We start from the raw sequence: 18033 nt of genomic DNA, 5'->3' as shown, positions 1-18033 counted from the left end.
TATCTTTTCTTTCAGTTAGTCCTGACGAAGGGTCTCGGCCTGAAACATCGACAGTGCTTCTCCTTATAGATGCTGCCTGGCCTGCTGTGTTCCACCAGCATTTTGCGTGTGTTGTTTGAATTTCCACATCTGCAGATTTCCTCGTATTACCTCTACTCTTGACAGGAGGTAACAAAAAGCTCCCAACTGCTGCCTTGGCCATGCCGATCACTAGGTAGAGCTTGGAACTCAGCCTCTTAACACATAGATGCATATGCACTGTGTGTGAACTGTCACTCCGAGGTTGGAGTGACCGAGAAGGAGGCAACACAACATAGAACATCAAACAGTCCAGCCCCTTTGACCCACAAAATGGTCCTGCGCTAATTAAATTAATCAAGTGCCCAACTAAACTAACCACTTCTGCCCGCACAACGCCTCTGCCCGTGGGGGGAGAGGGGGATCGTTTCTTGCTGTTGCTTATGCGTGGGAGGGGGAGCTGGGAGGTACTTTGGGGTTCTAACATTCATTCGTTAGGATCACTTTATTTTTGTGGATGGTTGCGAAGAAAAAGCATTTCAGGCTGTACATTGTATACGTTTCTCTGACATTAAATGTACCTTTGAAACCTTTATGAGGCACCCCCCCCCACCTCATAAAGTGGCCACTCGTTATATGTTCATAGTCCTCTGTAGCCCATGCACTTGAAAGTTTGACGTGTTGTGCATTAAGAGCTGTTCTTCTGCGTACCACTGTTGTAACGAGTTATTGTTTGAGTCACCATCATCTTCCTGCCTGCTTGAATCAGTGTGACAATTTTCTTTTCATATCTCTCATTAACAAGGCATTTATGCCCACAGAACTGCCACTTGCTGGATGGTTTTTCACACATTCTCTTTAATGTGCATAAAAAAGATTATTGTGCTTGAGAATCTCAAGAGATCAGCAGTTCCTGAGATACTCAAACCACCCTGTCTGGCAGCAACACTCATTCCACAGTCAAAGGCACTTAGATCACATTTCTTCCTCAGTCTGGCCTGAAGAAAAACTGAACTTCCTGACCATGTCTGCATGCTTTCATGTATTGTGCTGCTGCTACTTCTTTAGTTGATTAGATATCTACATTAATGAGCAGGTGTACAGGTGAACCTAATATAGCATCTAATATACTGTGTATATCCTGTTGATTCCTTTGCCTGTCATTTATGCTATCCACATCACCATCATATATATATATATAAATGGTGCTTAGAGTTTTAATGAGATCATGAATATAGAGGAAATAAAGTCTATAGAGTAAATATAGAGCAAATAAAGAATGGATGGAGATGAATGATTTTCCACTGTGTGCTTCAAATCGAATCAAAGCTAACCAGCAAAGAAAATGATATAAAAATTTGCTTCTATATAGGAAGTGGTGTTTACACAAAATGAAGTGTGGCTTTAGAGGCTGAAAAACTCCTTGCCTGACATTCATAGGATGTCAAACTTAACTGAAACTAAAGGTCATGTGATCACTTCATTACGTCTTTGGCAAAAGCAGGATAGTCTCAGAGATTGGTCTTGAAATCAACCTTACCACATGGTCTTTACTCATTTTTACGTGGAAATATGGCCCTGATGATGTTTTGGGTGGGAGTCAGCAAGAGCTGATTAGATTGGAGCCCTCTTGTGGCACGATCAGCCATGTTGAGATCAGAAGGATAACAGTTCAATTGGCTCTTCTGAGTTGATCACCTTAATTACTGGATCCTATTATGAACATAAACACAGAATCTCCTTTTTTCATTAAATATATCTCTTGAGAATCTTGCTGTTTGTAAAGAATTTGATAACATCTAGTTCTGTGTCCAGCTCATCATCTCAGCCACCTCACTTGCTAGAACAGCAGCACTAAGTCCAAGCCTTGGTATGGTGAGAACTGGTTTGGGAGCAAGCTTTGCTTTTCCAACTTCACTGTACTTAGCAGCGCCTGTGACCTTCAAGTATACAACACCGATAATAGCTTCAGTTAACTTCATTGAAGATATGCACCTCTTTCCTTTGGGCTGAAGGTAGTGGAATTGTTGTGTTGATTCCTGGAATTTTCAAACCTATGGGATCCTGAAGGGAAAGGCTCCACTGCCGCTACTGCTCAAATTTCTCTTTAGGAAGTCAGGCATCCTAACCCCAAGTGTCCTAGGTCAATTCTCTTAACATGAAGCATTCCTGGATACTAACTGGAGCAGCAAATCCAGGAGGGTCAAATAGAATACTGATAGCCAATTCTGAGCCCCAACACATGATGGGTCTTTCAGTATCAGCCACCTGGAAAGTAAGGATGTCTGTGATGAGGTTCCATCCAAGGCCCAGACTACACTGCCTAGGCGGGAGGTCCTGTCCAAGATTAAGATTCTGTAGGCCTTTTGGCAGATCTTCAGATGGGAAATATTGCAAGACCTCAGCACTGGCGGGTGCAATCCTACGCAGTCTGAGATTAGACTGTGCCAAGATGTCTTGCACTGCATTGAGCAAGATGACAGCTTCTTCTGCAGTAGAAAATGATTTAAGGCCATTAACAACATAAAATGCCTTTCTATGTACCTCCGTGCTTCAGTCCCAGATTCTTTCTCTCCCTCATTAGCTGTCCTCTTATGGCCATAGGTTTCCACAGATGACGAAGAGCAGTTACCAACTATCATGGAGAACTCCAGAATTTCATTGTATAGTTAGTGGTCGCAAAACCACAAGAATCTGAGGTAGTCTCAATGAACTTCTCTCACTAGGAAGCTGTGAAACATTTGTTTGATGTCAGCCATTGCTGCGATGGATTCAATTCTGAAGCACATGAGGAACCTAAGCACACTGTTATTGAGGGCTGGACTCCCCCAAGAGCACATTCTGCAGTGATAGGCCTTTGAACTTGAATCAAAGACAATTTGTGTTTATGCAGGTTTCTGGGGATGCTAAACACCAAAGTTGGGCAGATACCAGCTTTCTTTACGGGATCTGGTGGAGGCATTAACTCAGCATGATTGTTCCTGAAGAGTCTCTCCATGAACTCCGTGTAATGAGCTTTCATTTCTGGTTTCCTTCCCAATGTGCGACTGAGGGACATAAGCCAGCTAAGGGCCTGCCCACTGTTGCTTGGTAGGAGTTGTTGTGGATAACAAAAAGGAAGAGGGGCTACCCAACTGTTTGATTCATCTTTGCTAAGCTTGTTGCTCATGACTCAAAGGAAGACCTCATCTTTGATGGCTGCTGCCAGCTTATAATCATCTTCTGAGTGACAGCAGACCAGCTTGCCTGAATCTGCTTGAGCAGTGTTAAGCATGTCAGGGCACTTGATTTGCTGGCTACAGTCTTCTTTCATATAGGTTCACCTCTCAGATGAAATGACTGAGGTGCCCATTCTCCAGGTTATTAATCTTAAATGTGTGACAGTGGGCTGATCGAGGCAGACTTTGATCCAAGCCAGGTCCAGTCATTGGGCAGAAGGGGCATCATGTCAATGTACATGAATGGTGTCTCTTCCAAGCAAGAAGAGAATCTGATCAGAAGGGTCAAGTGGGGGGGAATCTTGTCACCGTTGGACTTAAGATATGAATGATTGCGTGCCGCCTCAGGAGTTAGGACTCCATCCCCATTGTTTGGAATATGTTAGCACTCAATGAGGATTGGCAAGGGTAAAGAGACCTCCACTCCTGTTGCCTTCACAAATCCACTGACTGTTTTTCCAGCAACTTCTGATGACCCTGAACATGCCTTTAGAGTATATGGGAAAACAGAACTTTGAATACTGATTGTTGATTTTGCCAAAGGTACATTGTCCTGATCATCTAATATCACATAGGCCTTTAGTTTTTGCTCAGCATGTCCTTTCAGGTAGATATTGACTGTACATATTTTAGAGCAGGAAGCCTTTCCCGCGTTCCTTGGTGCATGAGGAAGTGGCTCTATCTGATGGATGCTCACTTCTGCAGATGTGCTGGAACTGGTAGTAGCCTAAGGTGCTGTTCTGAATAAGTGCTTGTCTTGTTTTGTCTTGTCCGTACTGCACCAACTGCTGCCACTGGGCTATAAACGTGCAGGAGCAGTGTATGGTTAAGTACCTTGCTCAAGTCCACACATGCTGCTTCGGCTGAGGCTCGAACTAACAACCTTCAGATCGCCAGCCCAAAGCCTTAACCACTTGGCCAAGTGCTGATACAGTATGTCCTGTTCACTGCTGTGCTCAGTACAGTGTATGATAAGTTTACAGTCTTTGGCTTGGTGTGCTGTGGAAGCACAACATATTGAGTGTTCCTTTACAAAGCAACTCCAGTATGCACACATTTTTTCTCTGAATCCTTTGCATTTCCTTAACGGGTGAGGTTTCTTATGGACAGGGCATGTATTATGGTTCATGATAGAATTTTCTACTTCCGCTTTGCTGACCGTGATAGGGTTTTGGTTGCTGGAAACCTCTTTCTGAGTGAGGTATTATTGAAAGTTGAGAGGATATAACTAGGATCATTTCACATTTCTGTGTGAGGGCATATGATTCCACAAAGAATGAAAATAGCGGATGGAGGGTATGATGCTTTGTTTTATATTTGAACCCTTCAATTACCACTGTTCTTGCATGTTGTTCTGTAGTTGTTCTCTATTCCTCTTACTGTATGTGAGAAGCTGTCCTAGTAGGTAACCCTTGCTTTTTGTGGCTTGCAGTTCCGACATCAGATCTGCAAGCTCCTGTAACTTCTACAGTTCTTTGTGTGAGAACTTTAGCAAATTACAAATCTACTGAAGAGAGATTCTTCAATTGCCTCTGGAGAGCCATAGCATTTGCTTAACTTCTGTCACAGCATCTGTCGAACCTCTGTCACGGCATCTGTCAAACCTCTGTCACAACATCTGTCGAACCTCTGTCACGGCATCTGTCGAACCTCTGTCACAACATCTGTCAAACCTCTGTCACGGCATCTGTCGATCCTCTGTCACAACATCTGTCGAACCTCTGTCACAACATCTGTCGAACCCCTGTCACGGCATCTGTCGAACCTCTGTCACAACATCTGTCAAACCTCTGTCACGGCATCTGTCGATCCTCTGTCACAACATCTGTCGAACCTCTGTCACAGCATCTGTCGAACCTCTGTCACAACATCTGTCGAACTGTCACGGCATCTGTCGAACCTCTGTCACAACATCTGTCGAACCTCTGTCACGGCATCTGTCAAACCTCTGTCACGGCATCTGTCGAACCTCTGTCACGGCATCTGTCAAACCTCTGTCACAACATCTGTCGAACCTCTGTCACGGCATCTGCCAAACCTCTGTCACGGCATCTGTCGAACCTCTGTCACAGCATCTGCCAAACCTCTGTCACAGCATCTGTCGAAACTCTGACACAGCATCTGCCGAACCTCTGTCACAACATCTGTCGATCCTCTGTCACGGCATCTGTCGAACCTCTGTCACGGCATCTGTCGAACCTCTGTCATGGCATCTGTTGAACCTCTGTCACGGCATCTGTCGAACCTCTGTCACAACATCTGTCGAACCTCTGTCACGGCATCTGTCGAACCTCTGTCACGGCATCTGTCGAACCTCTGTCACGGCATCTGTCGAACCTCTGTCACGGCATCTGTCGAACCTCTGTCACGGCATCTGTCAAACCTCTGTCGAACCTCTGTCACGGCATCTGTCGAACCTCTGTCACGGCATCTGTCGAACCTCTGTCACAACATCTGTCGAACCTCTGTCACGGCATCTGTCGAACCTCTGTCACGACATCTGTCGAACCTCTGTCACGACATCTGTCGAACCTCTGTCACAGCATCTGTCGAACCTCTGTCACAGCACTTGCAAATCCATAGCTGGATTATTAATGTGAACTGCTCTAAACCTTCTAACGTGTTGCAGTGACTCCCCATCAAGTGACTCACAGAGAAGGTCTAGCTTTCACAGGGTTTGAGACATAGTCTTTCCATGGCATTACAAAAGCTTTAGTTCCTGTTGTTCCTAGGTGTTGATGAGCCAGATTCCAACCCAAATCTAATGCACCTGCAGCTTCTGAATTAGAACACTGTAGAGACTGGTTTGCCAAATGTGTGTCCTGGGATGGATGGAAGTTCATTCTGTCCATGTCTCTGCAGACGGGATTATCATCAACAGCATAATTTGACAAAGGTCTTTTCTGTGGCAGAATGGGGTGTTGTGGGTCTCTGCTGCTGCGGACCTTGACTGTCAATACCTGTGCTATGTGAGTGACATGCTGGCTGAGTAGTGTGGGCATCTCTGTGAAGAGCTGGAACACTGTTTGTTTTATAGCCAGAATGTGTTTGGACTTATCCTTCAGTAAGATGCATTGGTTGTTGTGACAGCAAGGCATGACTGATTCTGTTTATAGACTCACAGATGTCTAAGTCAGATGCTGCTTCATACACCTCTGCCTATGCTGAGGCAGCCTCAGCTTAACACTTTTCCTTGAGCACACTTAATTTAGACTGTACACGTGCTCTCTCCATATCCACACATGCTTTCTCCATTTGTATCACAACTTCACACTTAGCATAAGCCGTTCTCATTCTTATCGCTTCAGTTCTGGTGACGGCGTTGTGATGCAGCTATGCTAGTTGTAGCTTTGTTCAATCATTGCAAAGGTATCGACGCTGAGCCACATTCTGACCTAGTTTCCAGGTGTTGGTGATTGATATTGCTCTGGACAAATGCTAACATTGTCATCAGCAGCATTCAAACACGTCTCCTATCTGCAGGCAAAGTCTTTGAAGATGAATTATCCTTTCATTCTATTAATGTCATCTCTTAACTCTTTCAATATATAGAGCTATATCCCATCAGGATTTGGTGAGTTATCCATCTTAATGTTCTTTAACAGACCCAACACTACTTTCTTCTTCATCTTCAAATGCCTCAGCAAATTAGCATCCTCGACAGTGATCTCTTTATTCTCACGTTCTTCTCCTTGGGGAATACATACACCAAGTACTCATTTAGGACCTCATCCACATCTTCTGCCACCAAGCACTTGCTCCCTCCTTTATCCTTGGAGATCCTACCTCCTTCTTAGTTATCCTCTTCCTCTTGATGTATGTATAGAATGACTTTGGATTTTCTTTAATCCTACTTATTAATTATTTTTCATGGCCCATACAGGCTTTCTTGAGTTCTTAACCATATAATCATATAACAATCACAGCACGGAAACAGGCCATCTCGGCCCTCCTAGTCCGTGCCGAACTCTTAATCTCACCTAGTCCCACCTACCCGCACTCAGCCCATAACCCTCCACTTCTTTCCTGTCCATATACCTATCCAATTTTACCTTAAATGACACAACTGAACTGGCCTCTACTACTTCTACAGGAAGCTCATTCCACACAGCTATCACTCTCTGAGTAAAGAAATACCCCCTGTATTTCCCTTAAACTTCTGCCCCCTAACTCTCAAATCATGTCCTCTCATTTGAATGTCCCCTACTCTCAATGGAAACAGCCTATTCATGTCAACTCTATCTATCCCTCTCAAAATTTTAAATACCTCGATCAAATCCCCCCTCAACCTTCTACGCTCCAATGAATAGAGACCTAACTTGTTCAACCTTTCTCTGTAACTTAAGTGCAGAAACCCAGGTAACATCCCAGTAAATTGTCTCTGCACTCTCTCTAATTTATTGATATCTTTCCTATAATTCAGTGACCAGAACTGTACACAATATTCCAAATTTGGCCTTACAATGCCTTGTACAATTTTAACATTACATCCCAACTTCTGTACTCAATGCTTTGATTTATAAAGGCCAGCGTTCCAAAAGCCTTCTTCACCACCCTATCTACATGAGACTCCACCTTCAGGGAACTAAGCACTGTTATTCCTAGATCTCTCTGTTCCACTGCATTCCTCAATGCCCTACCATTTACCCTGTATGTTTTATTTGGATTATTCCTGCCAAAGTGTAGAACCTCACACTTCTCAGCATTAAACTCCATCTGCCAACATTCAGCCCATTCTTCTAATCGGCATAAATCTTCCTGCAAGCTTTGAAAACGCACCTCATTATCCACAACACCTCCTACCTTAGTATCATCGGCATACTTACTAATTCAATTTACCACCCCATCATCCAGATCATTTATGTATATTACAAACAACATTGGGCCCAAAACAGATCCCTGAGGCACCCCGCTAGTCACTGGCCTCCATCCCGATAAACAATTATCCACCACTACTCTCTGGCATCTCCCATCTAGCCACTGTTGAATCCATTTTATTACTCCAGCATTAATACCTAACGACTGAACCTTCTTAACTAACCTTCCATGTGGAACTTTGTCAAAGGCCTTGCTGAAGTCCATATAGACTACATCCACTGCCTTACCCTCGTCAACATTCCTTGTAACTTCTTCAAAAAATTCAATAAGGTTTGTCAAACATGACCTTCCACGCATAAATCCATGCTGGCTACTCCTAATCAGATCCTGTCTATCCAGATAATTATAAATACTATCTTTAAGAATACTTTCTATTAATTTACCCACCACTGATGTCAAACTGACAGGTCTATAATTGCTAGGCTTACTTCTAGAACCCTTTTTAAACAATGGAACCACATGAGCAATATGCCAATCCTCCGGCACAATCCCCGTTTCTAATGATATCTGAAAGATCTCCGTCAGAGCTCCTGGTATCTCTACACAAACTTCCCTCAAGGTCTTTTCTGACATATTTAAAGGATCTGCTTTATTTTAGTTCCTAAACCTTACATATATTTCATTTAACACACACAAAATGCTGGTGGAACACAGCAGGCCAGGCAGCATCTATAAGGAGAAGCACTGTCGACATTTCGGCCCAGACCCTTCATCAGGACTAACTGAAAGGAAAGATACTAAGAGATTTGAAAGTAGTGGGGGGAGGTGGGAATGCGAAATGTTAGAAGAAGACCGGATGTGGTGGGATGAAGCTAAGAGCTGGAAAGGTGATTGGCGAAAGTGATACAGAGCTGGAGAAGGGAAAGGATCATGGGATGGGAGGCCTCCAGAGAAAGAAAGGGGGAGGGGAGCTCCAGAGGGAGATGGAGAACAGGGAGAGTGATGGGCAGAGGGAGAGAGAAAAAACAACTAAATATGTCAGGGATGAGGTAAGAAGGGAAGGAGGGGCATTAACGGAAGTTAGAGAAGTCAATGTTCATGCCATCAGGTTGGAGGCTATCCACCCGGTATATAAGGTGTTGTTCCTCCAACCTGAGTATGGCTTCATCTTGACAGTATAGGAGGCCATGAATAGACATATCAAAATGGGAATGGGACGTGGAATTAAAATGTGTGGCCGCTGGGAGATCCTGCTTTCTCTGGCGGACTGAGCATAGGTGATCAGCGAAATGGTCTCCCAGCCTGCGTCGGGTCTCACCAAAATATAAAAGGCCACAACAGGAGCACTGGATGCAGTATACCACACCAGCCGACTCACAGATGAAGTGTCGCCTCACTTGGAAGGACTGTCTGGGGCCCTGAGGGTGAGGGTGGTGAGGGAGGAAGTGTAAGGGCAGATGTAGCATTTGTTCCACTTACAAGGATAAGTGCCAGGAGGGAGATCGATGGGAAGGGATGGGGGGACGAGTGGACAAGGGATTCTTGTAGGGAGTGATCCCTGCGGAATGCAGAAATGGGGGGAGGGAAAGATGTGCTTGGTAGTGGGATCTCATTGGAGGTGGCGGAAGTTACAGAGAATTATACGTTGGACCTAGAGGCTGGTGGGGTGGTAGGTGAGGACAAGGGGAACCCTATCCCGAGTGGGGTGGTGGGTGGATGGGGTGAGGGCAGATGTGCAGGAAATGGGAGAGATGCGTTTGAGAGCAGAGTTGATGGTGGAAGATGGGAAGCCCCTTTGTTTAAAAAGGGAAGACATCTCCTTCGTCCTGGAATGAAAAGCCTCATCCTCCTTCCTGACTAAATTCGCCACCTCTCTTGACCTTCAAGGTTCTTTTACCCTGGATCTTTTCCTTCCTTCTTACCTGCCCTGTAATCTGTGCAATTGGCTGTACAGCTGTTCTCCATGAAGTCACAATTGTTCCTGTACTATTTTCTCATAATTTCCCCTGTTAATACTTTCCTATAAGGTTCACACTTAAACTTATCTGGCTAGACTTGTTACTGAAAACCAGGTCCAGTATGGCCACTCCTCTAGGACTGTACATATTGTTTGAAGAAACCCTTTTGGATGCACAGAATAAATCTTGCCCTGTCTGAACCTCTTGCACTGCAGAGGTCCCAGTCTATATTAGGGAAGTTGAAGTCACCGGCTACAATATATAAGTTGTAGTGGGTGACTTAAACTGATGTTGAATTACAACTTAAGTTGAACAATTTGCCACTTATCCTCTAAATCAGCTCCACACATAAAAAATTTCTTGGGGAACAGTTGCATTATTGACGACAGAAAGAAAATGAATGAACTGTGTGACATTGGTTTACACCAAGACTGAATCTATTATGGACCCACTGGTTAAGATTGCAGCTTGCATTCTATCATTAAACAATGGCTAACATACAAGAACAACCATTGTTTTGTTGAATTGGTGCAACAGGGGTTGAATGACTAACTCTTGCTGTTATCGATTATGTGCTAATGTTCAATCGTTCCTCCAGATGAATAGAATCAATATTACATTTGAGGAGTGCTCTTTTAATAAGTGGGAGCACTCCTCTCAGATCTCTGTCATGGAAGGAACTACCAGGTTGTTAAGAAAAACAATTCAGGTTAATTATGATTCTTGTCAGCTCAAAATGGAGAAGGAGCATTCGGGATAGCAGAGAGAGGGAGCAAGTTCTTTGTTCTTTGCTGTCTTTCTTCATACATTCTTACTTACAACAGAATGGCTTGGTTACTGTTAATTCTTTGTTATGAACATTTAATAAAACAGCTCTAACCACAAGAGTCACATCTCATTTTTGACTTCAAATTATCACCTCCAGATCCAACATCATATTGAGCTGCACAACTCTTGGAGTATTATGTGCAGTTTGGCTGCCCGATTACAGGAAAGAGGCTTTAGAAGCGGCACAGAAGAAATTTACCCAGAAGTTGTCTGGATTAGAGAATGAGTTTTAAAGAGAGGCTGAGCAAACTTTTTTTTTGGAGTATTGGAGTTTAAAGGGATATCTTGTAGACATTTATAAAATTATGAGAAGCATACAAATGGTAGACTGAATCTTTTTCCAAGGGCAGAAATGTCAAATACTTAAGGGTATACATTGGTGTGAGGGTGTAAATTTGAAGGAGCTGGGCAAGTTATTCTTTCACATAGAGTAAAGTGAATGGGCTAACATGGATATTAGTGGAAGCAGATTGTGGCATCTGATAGGCACATGACTATGCAAGGACTGGTGGGATACGGGTCATGCACTGACAAAAGAGATTTGGTTTGAGTTGTCATTGAGTTTGGCACAAATTTTGTGGGCTGAAGGGCCTGTTTCTGTGCTCTACGTGCTTTTCTTCATCTTCTATGTGTGCTATTCCATGATAGTCATGGAAATGCATAATGATGTACATTAAGAATGCTGGAGGGAGGGTTTGGTGATCTTCTGGATGTTTTGATTCAATGAATCACACAATGATTCAGTCCTATACCACAAATGGCTTGAAGGGACTACAAGATGTGGGGTGACCGATGAGGCAGAGGCTACAACACAAACAAGAAAAAATATGCAGATCCTGGGAATTCAAGCAACACACACAAAATGCTGGAGGAACATATCGCTCCAATACAAATTGTATAAAATGGCTGTTTCCAGTAATGGAGCAACCCGTCACGAGGCATTAGACACCCTGAGTACTAACCGTTTTCAGTGCTGTATGACAAACACCAGTGTCACATTGGACATTGCAGCAGAATGACTTTTTGAAACTTAATGAAAGTTATTGGTTCTAACCCAAAGGAAGGAAATGAGCAGCACACTGTTTATGATGTCACTAGCTGCATAACTGATGTCTGGAAAGCAGCAAATGTAATGTGCATCGCGTGTCTAAGTATTCTGGCCAATACTTCCTTAGTGTGACCTCACCCAGAAATGATAGTAATCGTAATAAAATTGCTTATTAGAAACAGACAGTAATTGATCCAATTTTCAGGATCCTAATCTTCAAGTAAATGTACGAAATCAGTGATGAGATGCTGATCTAGCTGACAGATTTTAATGGAAAATTTTGTTAAGCTATTATACTTTGTTGCATTGTAAGTTAATTGTAATATGAACTGTTACTACAAAGAACAACATACTATGTGCTACGCCAATCTGTTTGATTGGGGACACAAACATTTCCTCCACCATCAGCACACACTTGTTGCGATTTTTTTACAAAGCGAGCTGCAAAGTAAACCTACTCACGCAACAGAACACATCACATCACAACAACACATCAACACATCACAAATCAACAATTTCTTCACAAATACAAAGACAGCATCTGCATATGAACACCTGAAAACTTATTTTCAAACCATAGACCAGTTTGACAGAAATTTATTAACATTACTTCATTGTCAAAGGCTCCAGATCAATGAAGTCCCTTCCCAATAGCACAATGTAAGTACAACACCGGGAGAATGCAGCTATTCAAAGTGCTACCTCACCACCACTTTCTCAAGGCAAATTTGCGATGGGCAATAAATACTGGTCTTCTCTCCACAAGGTTGAAATTACAAGGTTGTGCCTCTGATCTACACATATTAAAAATTGCATTTCACCCCACAGTGATTCAATCACTGATATAAAGTAGAAATACTTTTACTATATTTTTTTAAAAACTGAAGTGAGAAGAAATACTCCATTGCCTCATCAGGTCTATTTCATTGTTACTCACTTGCACCATTGCGTGCATCCATAAATAAACAGCTAAAATACCCTTTAAAGGTGCAGTTCAATTTTTTTTTTAATGCAACTTTCAAATCAATCTTCTGTTGGTCAAATACAGATTTTTCAAATTTAGCACTTCTGTAATATGCTTTTTTTTGCTAAATTAATAGTACTATACAAAAGGAAGCTGCATATACTGTAGATGTATCAATCAGTCCTAGAAAAACTTCAAAGTCAAGCTTATTGTCACATGCACAACTACAGGTATGTACAAGTGCAAGGAAAAACTTACATGAAGTGGTATCACAGGTACATATCATCAGATACACAGCATTCATAAGAAAAATTAAACGTAAAAGTTATTTCTATTTTTTCCTGCTTTCAGATTGAAACTATGCTCAACTTGACATCTACTACATGTGTTTTGCAGACTATGCTTGGGAAGCTGATTCGAACATGGCATAAAATTAAAATTTAAAAAAAACTACAGGTCTGGATACCTGAAATAAAAGCGGAAAATGTGGAAACGTTCCACAGGTCGCGGAGCATCTGTGGAGTCAGAAGCATTTAACATTTCAAGTCTGGGAAACCTCACTGTAAAAGGCAAACGTAAAAACAAGTTAGGTGAGGTAGTAGAGAAGGAACAGTTAGGAATGTGTACTACAAGACAACACATCTTCAGTGGTGTGAGCCCAGATGACCTAATGTGACAGTTATGATCCAGTAAAGCTTCTTCAACTTTGGAATGTGTTGTCAGTGGTACTGGTGTGGGACATTCCCAGCCAGTCTATACAGACATGCCTAGACGGAAAAGGTGGTGTTCTTTTCCTTCAAATAACATTAGTTTGTTAGTTAATCATTTTTTGTTGCTTTCAGAGGAAGCAAACTCACTTGCAATTCCAAAATTTTCAAAGAGAGAAAGGACAAATTTGTAGAAATTTGCCCAGAACAGTACTGCAAACTGGTTAGCTTTTGCTTCGTCTGTCTGTTTTGGACTCGATCAGATATACATCTCTGCTGAAGTCAACAAAACTGAAAACTGGCAACTGGCTGAGGTGCATAATTGGTGACCAGACTGGTTATCGGCAATAATTAAGCAAGATACATTTCCATCTGATAGGTTTTACAAATACATAGGATTCATTTCTAAATGAAACAGAAGTATTTTGACCCTCCAGAACAGCGGTGAACTAGCAAGTTATGAAATTTAACAATGTCTCTCTGACACAGTTGTGCAAACTATTTCATGAGTTAGATGCCCATCAACACCAGCTTCACTTTAAATTCCACAATAATTGATGATTACTATTTCCTCCAAAGGAAAGTAGCAAATTAATCTCTTGGTTCTGATTTTCTTTTTCTCAAGAGGATCAAACCACTTGCAATAAAAAATTCCTCCCATTTTGTTACATACACAAAAGTTCTTAATCAGCTGTGCTTGATTTCCCATTCTGATTTCGCAGAAGTGGAGAACAATTTCTCTGCTTCTACTGAAAATTTATTTCATGTTTCCTAACTCAACTGTCAGCCCAATGGCATCATAACTCTGCAAATGCAATAATCTTGAACTGATTTAATGTGAAACAAAGTTTTTCTCTCATAACAATCACAGCATTTTAAAGTAATTTCAGTGACGGTCTGTTGCTGACATGATAAGGCAACACATGATTGATGTTCTTTTTCTGTTGTTTTACTTACTTTAAATAATGACCACAATATACAACAGAGTGACTCAACACCAACAGCAGAGGTCAGTGTTTATGAATGAATAACAGCTCTCAAAATAGAATGGGGAGTTCACTAGTTTGTGGGAAAATGAGCTGTAAAGAGGACACAAACTCTTGAAAGAGACACTGTAAATGGATCAGTGAGTAACAAGCAGATGACAGGTGGATTGAATTGTAAGAAAATGTGAAATTTTCACATTGGTAGTAATAACAGAAAAACAGAATTCTTTTTAAATAGGGTGAAACTCATCAGCATTGGGATATAAAGGGAATTTGATGGCTGGTTCACATGACAAAGAGAGTAATCATGCAGCTACACCAGGCATTTGTGAAAGCATGTGACATGCTGCCCTTTACCATTAATGGACTGGAACACAAAAGTAAAGAAGTGCTGCTACCATGGACATGGAGAACTTTGGTCAGGCGTAATGGAGTACTCTGTACCTAAATGTTATACTTGTCCTGGAGTCTGAGCAGTGTGAATTGTCTGGATCAAAACATTTGTCCCACTGGAGGACCAATCAAGTGAATTTGGTCTGCACTCACTGGAGATTAAACACATCAGCTGAGGTAACATCAAGGCAAGCAAAGTTTTAAAAGGTTGAAGGCAAAGGAAACTGCAGATGTTGGAGACCAGAACAAAAACAGAATGCTGGAAGACCTGAGTGGGTCTGTGAATGCTAAAGATGTAGGCTGGAGTGGAAACTACAGATTACAGAGGAGAAAGGAGAGAGGAGAGAGGAGAGGGGAGAGGGGAGAGGAGAGAGAGAACAGATAGGCAGACAGACTCACAGAAGTCCTGTGGTAAATAGTCAAAGAAGAATTCAAAGTGGGTATATCTTGTAGGGAATTCTCAGTAGAGTGGAGCATGAGGACAAAAGACCTGCTGGAATCTGGAACAAAAACAGAATATTGGAGGGTCTGAGAGGTCAAGCAGCATCTGTGGAGGCATTTATTACTTACCCTGCTGAGTTCTTACAGCTGAGATAGTCCTAATAAAGGGTTTCAGCTGAAGCATTGACTGCATTGACTGTTTATTCCCGTCCACAGATGTTGCCTGACTTGCTGAGTTCCTCCAGCCTTTTCTGTGTGTTGCTCAAGATTTCCAGCGTCTGCAGACTCTTGTGTTTCTGAGTTCCTTACAGCATTGTGTTTATTTGTTTTAAGAGGGTTGAATTGGTAGCAGCTCTTCCCTCTAACTGGAGGTTAGAAAGGAAAGAGCATTGTCTCAAAGTGTGGGGTCAATCATTCCTTCTCAGAGTGCATTGTAATTCCTAAGGCTCCGTCACTGAGGGTGTTCAAAGATGAGGTCAATGAAATGGTGTGCACAAAATTAATCATAGGATATGGAAAGGACAATAAAACAAGCCATATATATCGGGAAGACCACCCTGCCTTGGTGATTCTGTCACAAATTCAGATATTCATGAAAATCAAAATAAGAGGCACAATTGAGAAAATCCTAGAAGTAATTGAAATTCAAAGAATGAAAGAACTAAGCAACAATGGAGCACTGGAGGCAAAAAAAATCGGTATGGCCCTCATTGATTTTTATAGATGCATCATAGACCACATACTATCCAGATATATTACAACTTGGTAAGACAAGTGCTCTGCCCAGGTCTGAAAAAGGTTATGGAAAGTTGTGAACACAGCCCAGTCCATCACAGAAATCAGCCTCCCTTCCACAACTCTGTCTACACTCTGCATTGCCTTGGGAAAGCAGCCAGCATAATCAAAGACTCCTCCAATCCTAGTTATTTTCTCTTCTTCCCCATGTATTAGCAAAAGAAACAAAAAATTGAAAGCAAGCAGCACCATGCTCAGGAATGGATTCTAGCCCACTGTTAGAAGACTCTTTGTCTACCTGCAGTGCATTTTCCTGTGTACGTGTAACATCATAGTCTACATTATGTCATTGCGTTTCCCTTTGTACTACTTCTGCAGTGTATTTATTTCAGGATCAGATTTATTGCCACTGACTGACACTGGCCAGTTCATTAGGTACAGGCGTGAAACCCAGTGTGGCTTTCTGTTGCTGTCACCCATCTACTTCAATATTTGATGTGTTGCGTGTTCAGATGCTCTTCTGCGCACCACTGTTGTAACGTGCGGTTAGTTGAGTCACTGCTGCCTTTTTGGTCAGCTTGAACCAGTATAGCCTTTCGTCTCTGATCTCTTTTATTAACAAACTGTTTTTGCCCACAGAACTCACACTTACTGGATGTTTTAGTTTATTGCACCATTGTCTGGAAACTCTAGTGACTGTGTATGTGAAAATTCCAGATCAGCAGTTTCTGAGATACTGAAACCACCCATCTGGCACCAATAATTATTCCACAGTCAAAGACACTTAGATCTCATTTCTTCCCCATTCTGATGTTTGGTCTGAACAAAAATTGAAACTCTTGACCATGTCTGTATGATTTTATGCATTGAGTTGCTGCCACATGATTGGCTGATTGGATATTTGCATTAACAAACAGATGTACCTTGTAAGTAGCCACTGATTGTATCTTGTGAAATTTGTTCTTTTGTTGCCGCAATACAGTGCAAGACATAAGACATTACTACAAGTTACAATTAAAGTAAATAAATAGTGCAAAAAATGAATAGCAAAATAGTATTCATGAGATCATAAACCGTATCTTGATACATGTGACAATAATAAACTCATTTCAAGTCATTTTATTCAAAATGATTCATTGCATTGTGTCACATTTTGGGGTTCAGAGTTTACTTTCAAAAAGTGCACATTGAACAGAAACTTGCAGGAGTGTTTAGATGCTTTAGAATGCTGTAGTGATATTTGAATAGTCTTTGAAATACATTAAGCTGTTCTAAAGAGTTTCAAACAAGCAGGCCACTTGTCCGCAATGTCTTGTTCACAATGCAGGAAGCATCTAGCACCTCAACAGCCTCATTTAATAATCTTAAGAGGCATTTGAAGAACACGAGTATCACAATGAATGGAGGCATCAGAAACAGAAAGTATCAGCACAGAAAACATACCAGAGTAGTTGGCTATACTTTCAATGTGAAGAATCACCAAGTAGATTCACAGAATGTGTTTAATAGTATTCTTATGCATCGCTGAAAGGCTTTTGTTAGATTGTAAAGCCTGTATGTAATGGTCACCAATCTGAAGAAACAGTGATACCTGCTTCTCAAATTCAGCCGTCAACAGACATTCATCTCAGTCTGTTTGCTCCATTATGGCGTGTAAGTCCTGAGATGTGCATGTTGTACAGCAGTAACTACACTTGTAAAGTGTACAGGAATGCAGTCATAGGTGAAAAGGGAGTACAGAAGAGGACTCAGCACACATCTTGTTCAGGGAGAGAGTGGAGGAGGAGAGGTTGTCTAACTTAACAGACTGGGGTCTGTTAGTCAAAAAGTCCAAGGTCCAATTGCAGAGGGATGTGCTGATACCAAGCTGGTGAAGTTTGGTGATCAGCTTGAAGTGGATCACAGTATTGAATGCTGAA

At 41.9% G+C, this 18033-nt stretch overlaps 1 protein-coding gene across 14 annotated transcripts in view; it reads right to left on the bottom strand.

Moving 5' to 3' along the window:
- Nucleotides 1-18033, bottom strand: part of pde4d (phosphodiesterase 4D, cAMP-specific) — a 669903-nt gene that overhangs the window by 206248 nt on the left and 445622 nt on the right. Inside the window, exon 2 of one of the 14 annotated variants that reach the window (XM_059989354.1) lies at nt 13319-13412. The exons of the other annotated variants lie outside the window; for them this stretch is intronic. Within the exon in view, the coding sequence (XP_059845337.1) occupies nt 13319-13392 (74 nt within the window). The 5' untranslated portion in view covers nt 13393-13412. The remainder of the gene's footprint in view (nt 1-13318; nt 13413-18033) is intronic. 14 annotated transcript variants of the gene reach the window in all.

Source organism: Hypanus sabinus, chromosome 14 (assembly GCF_030144855.1).
Source record: "Hypanus sabinus isolate sHypSab1 chromosome 14, sHypSab1.hap1, whole genome shotgun sequence".
In the NCBI taxonomy this organism is placed as follows: domain Eukaryota; kingdom Metazoa; phylum Chordata; class Chondrichthyes; order Myliobatiformes; family Dasyatidae; genus Hypanus; species Hypanus sabinus.
This window is presented reverse-complemented; position numbering and strand designations above follow the sequence as displayed.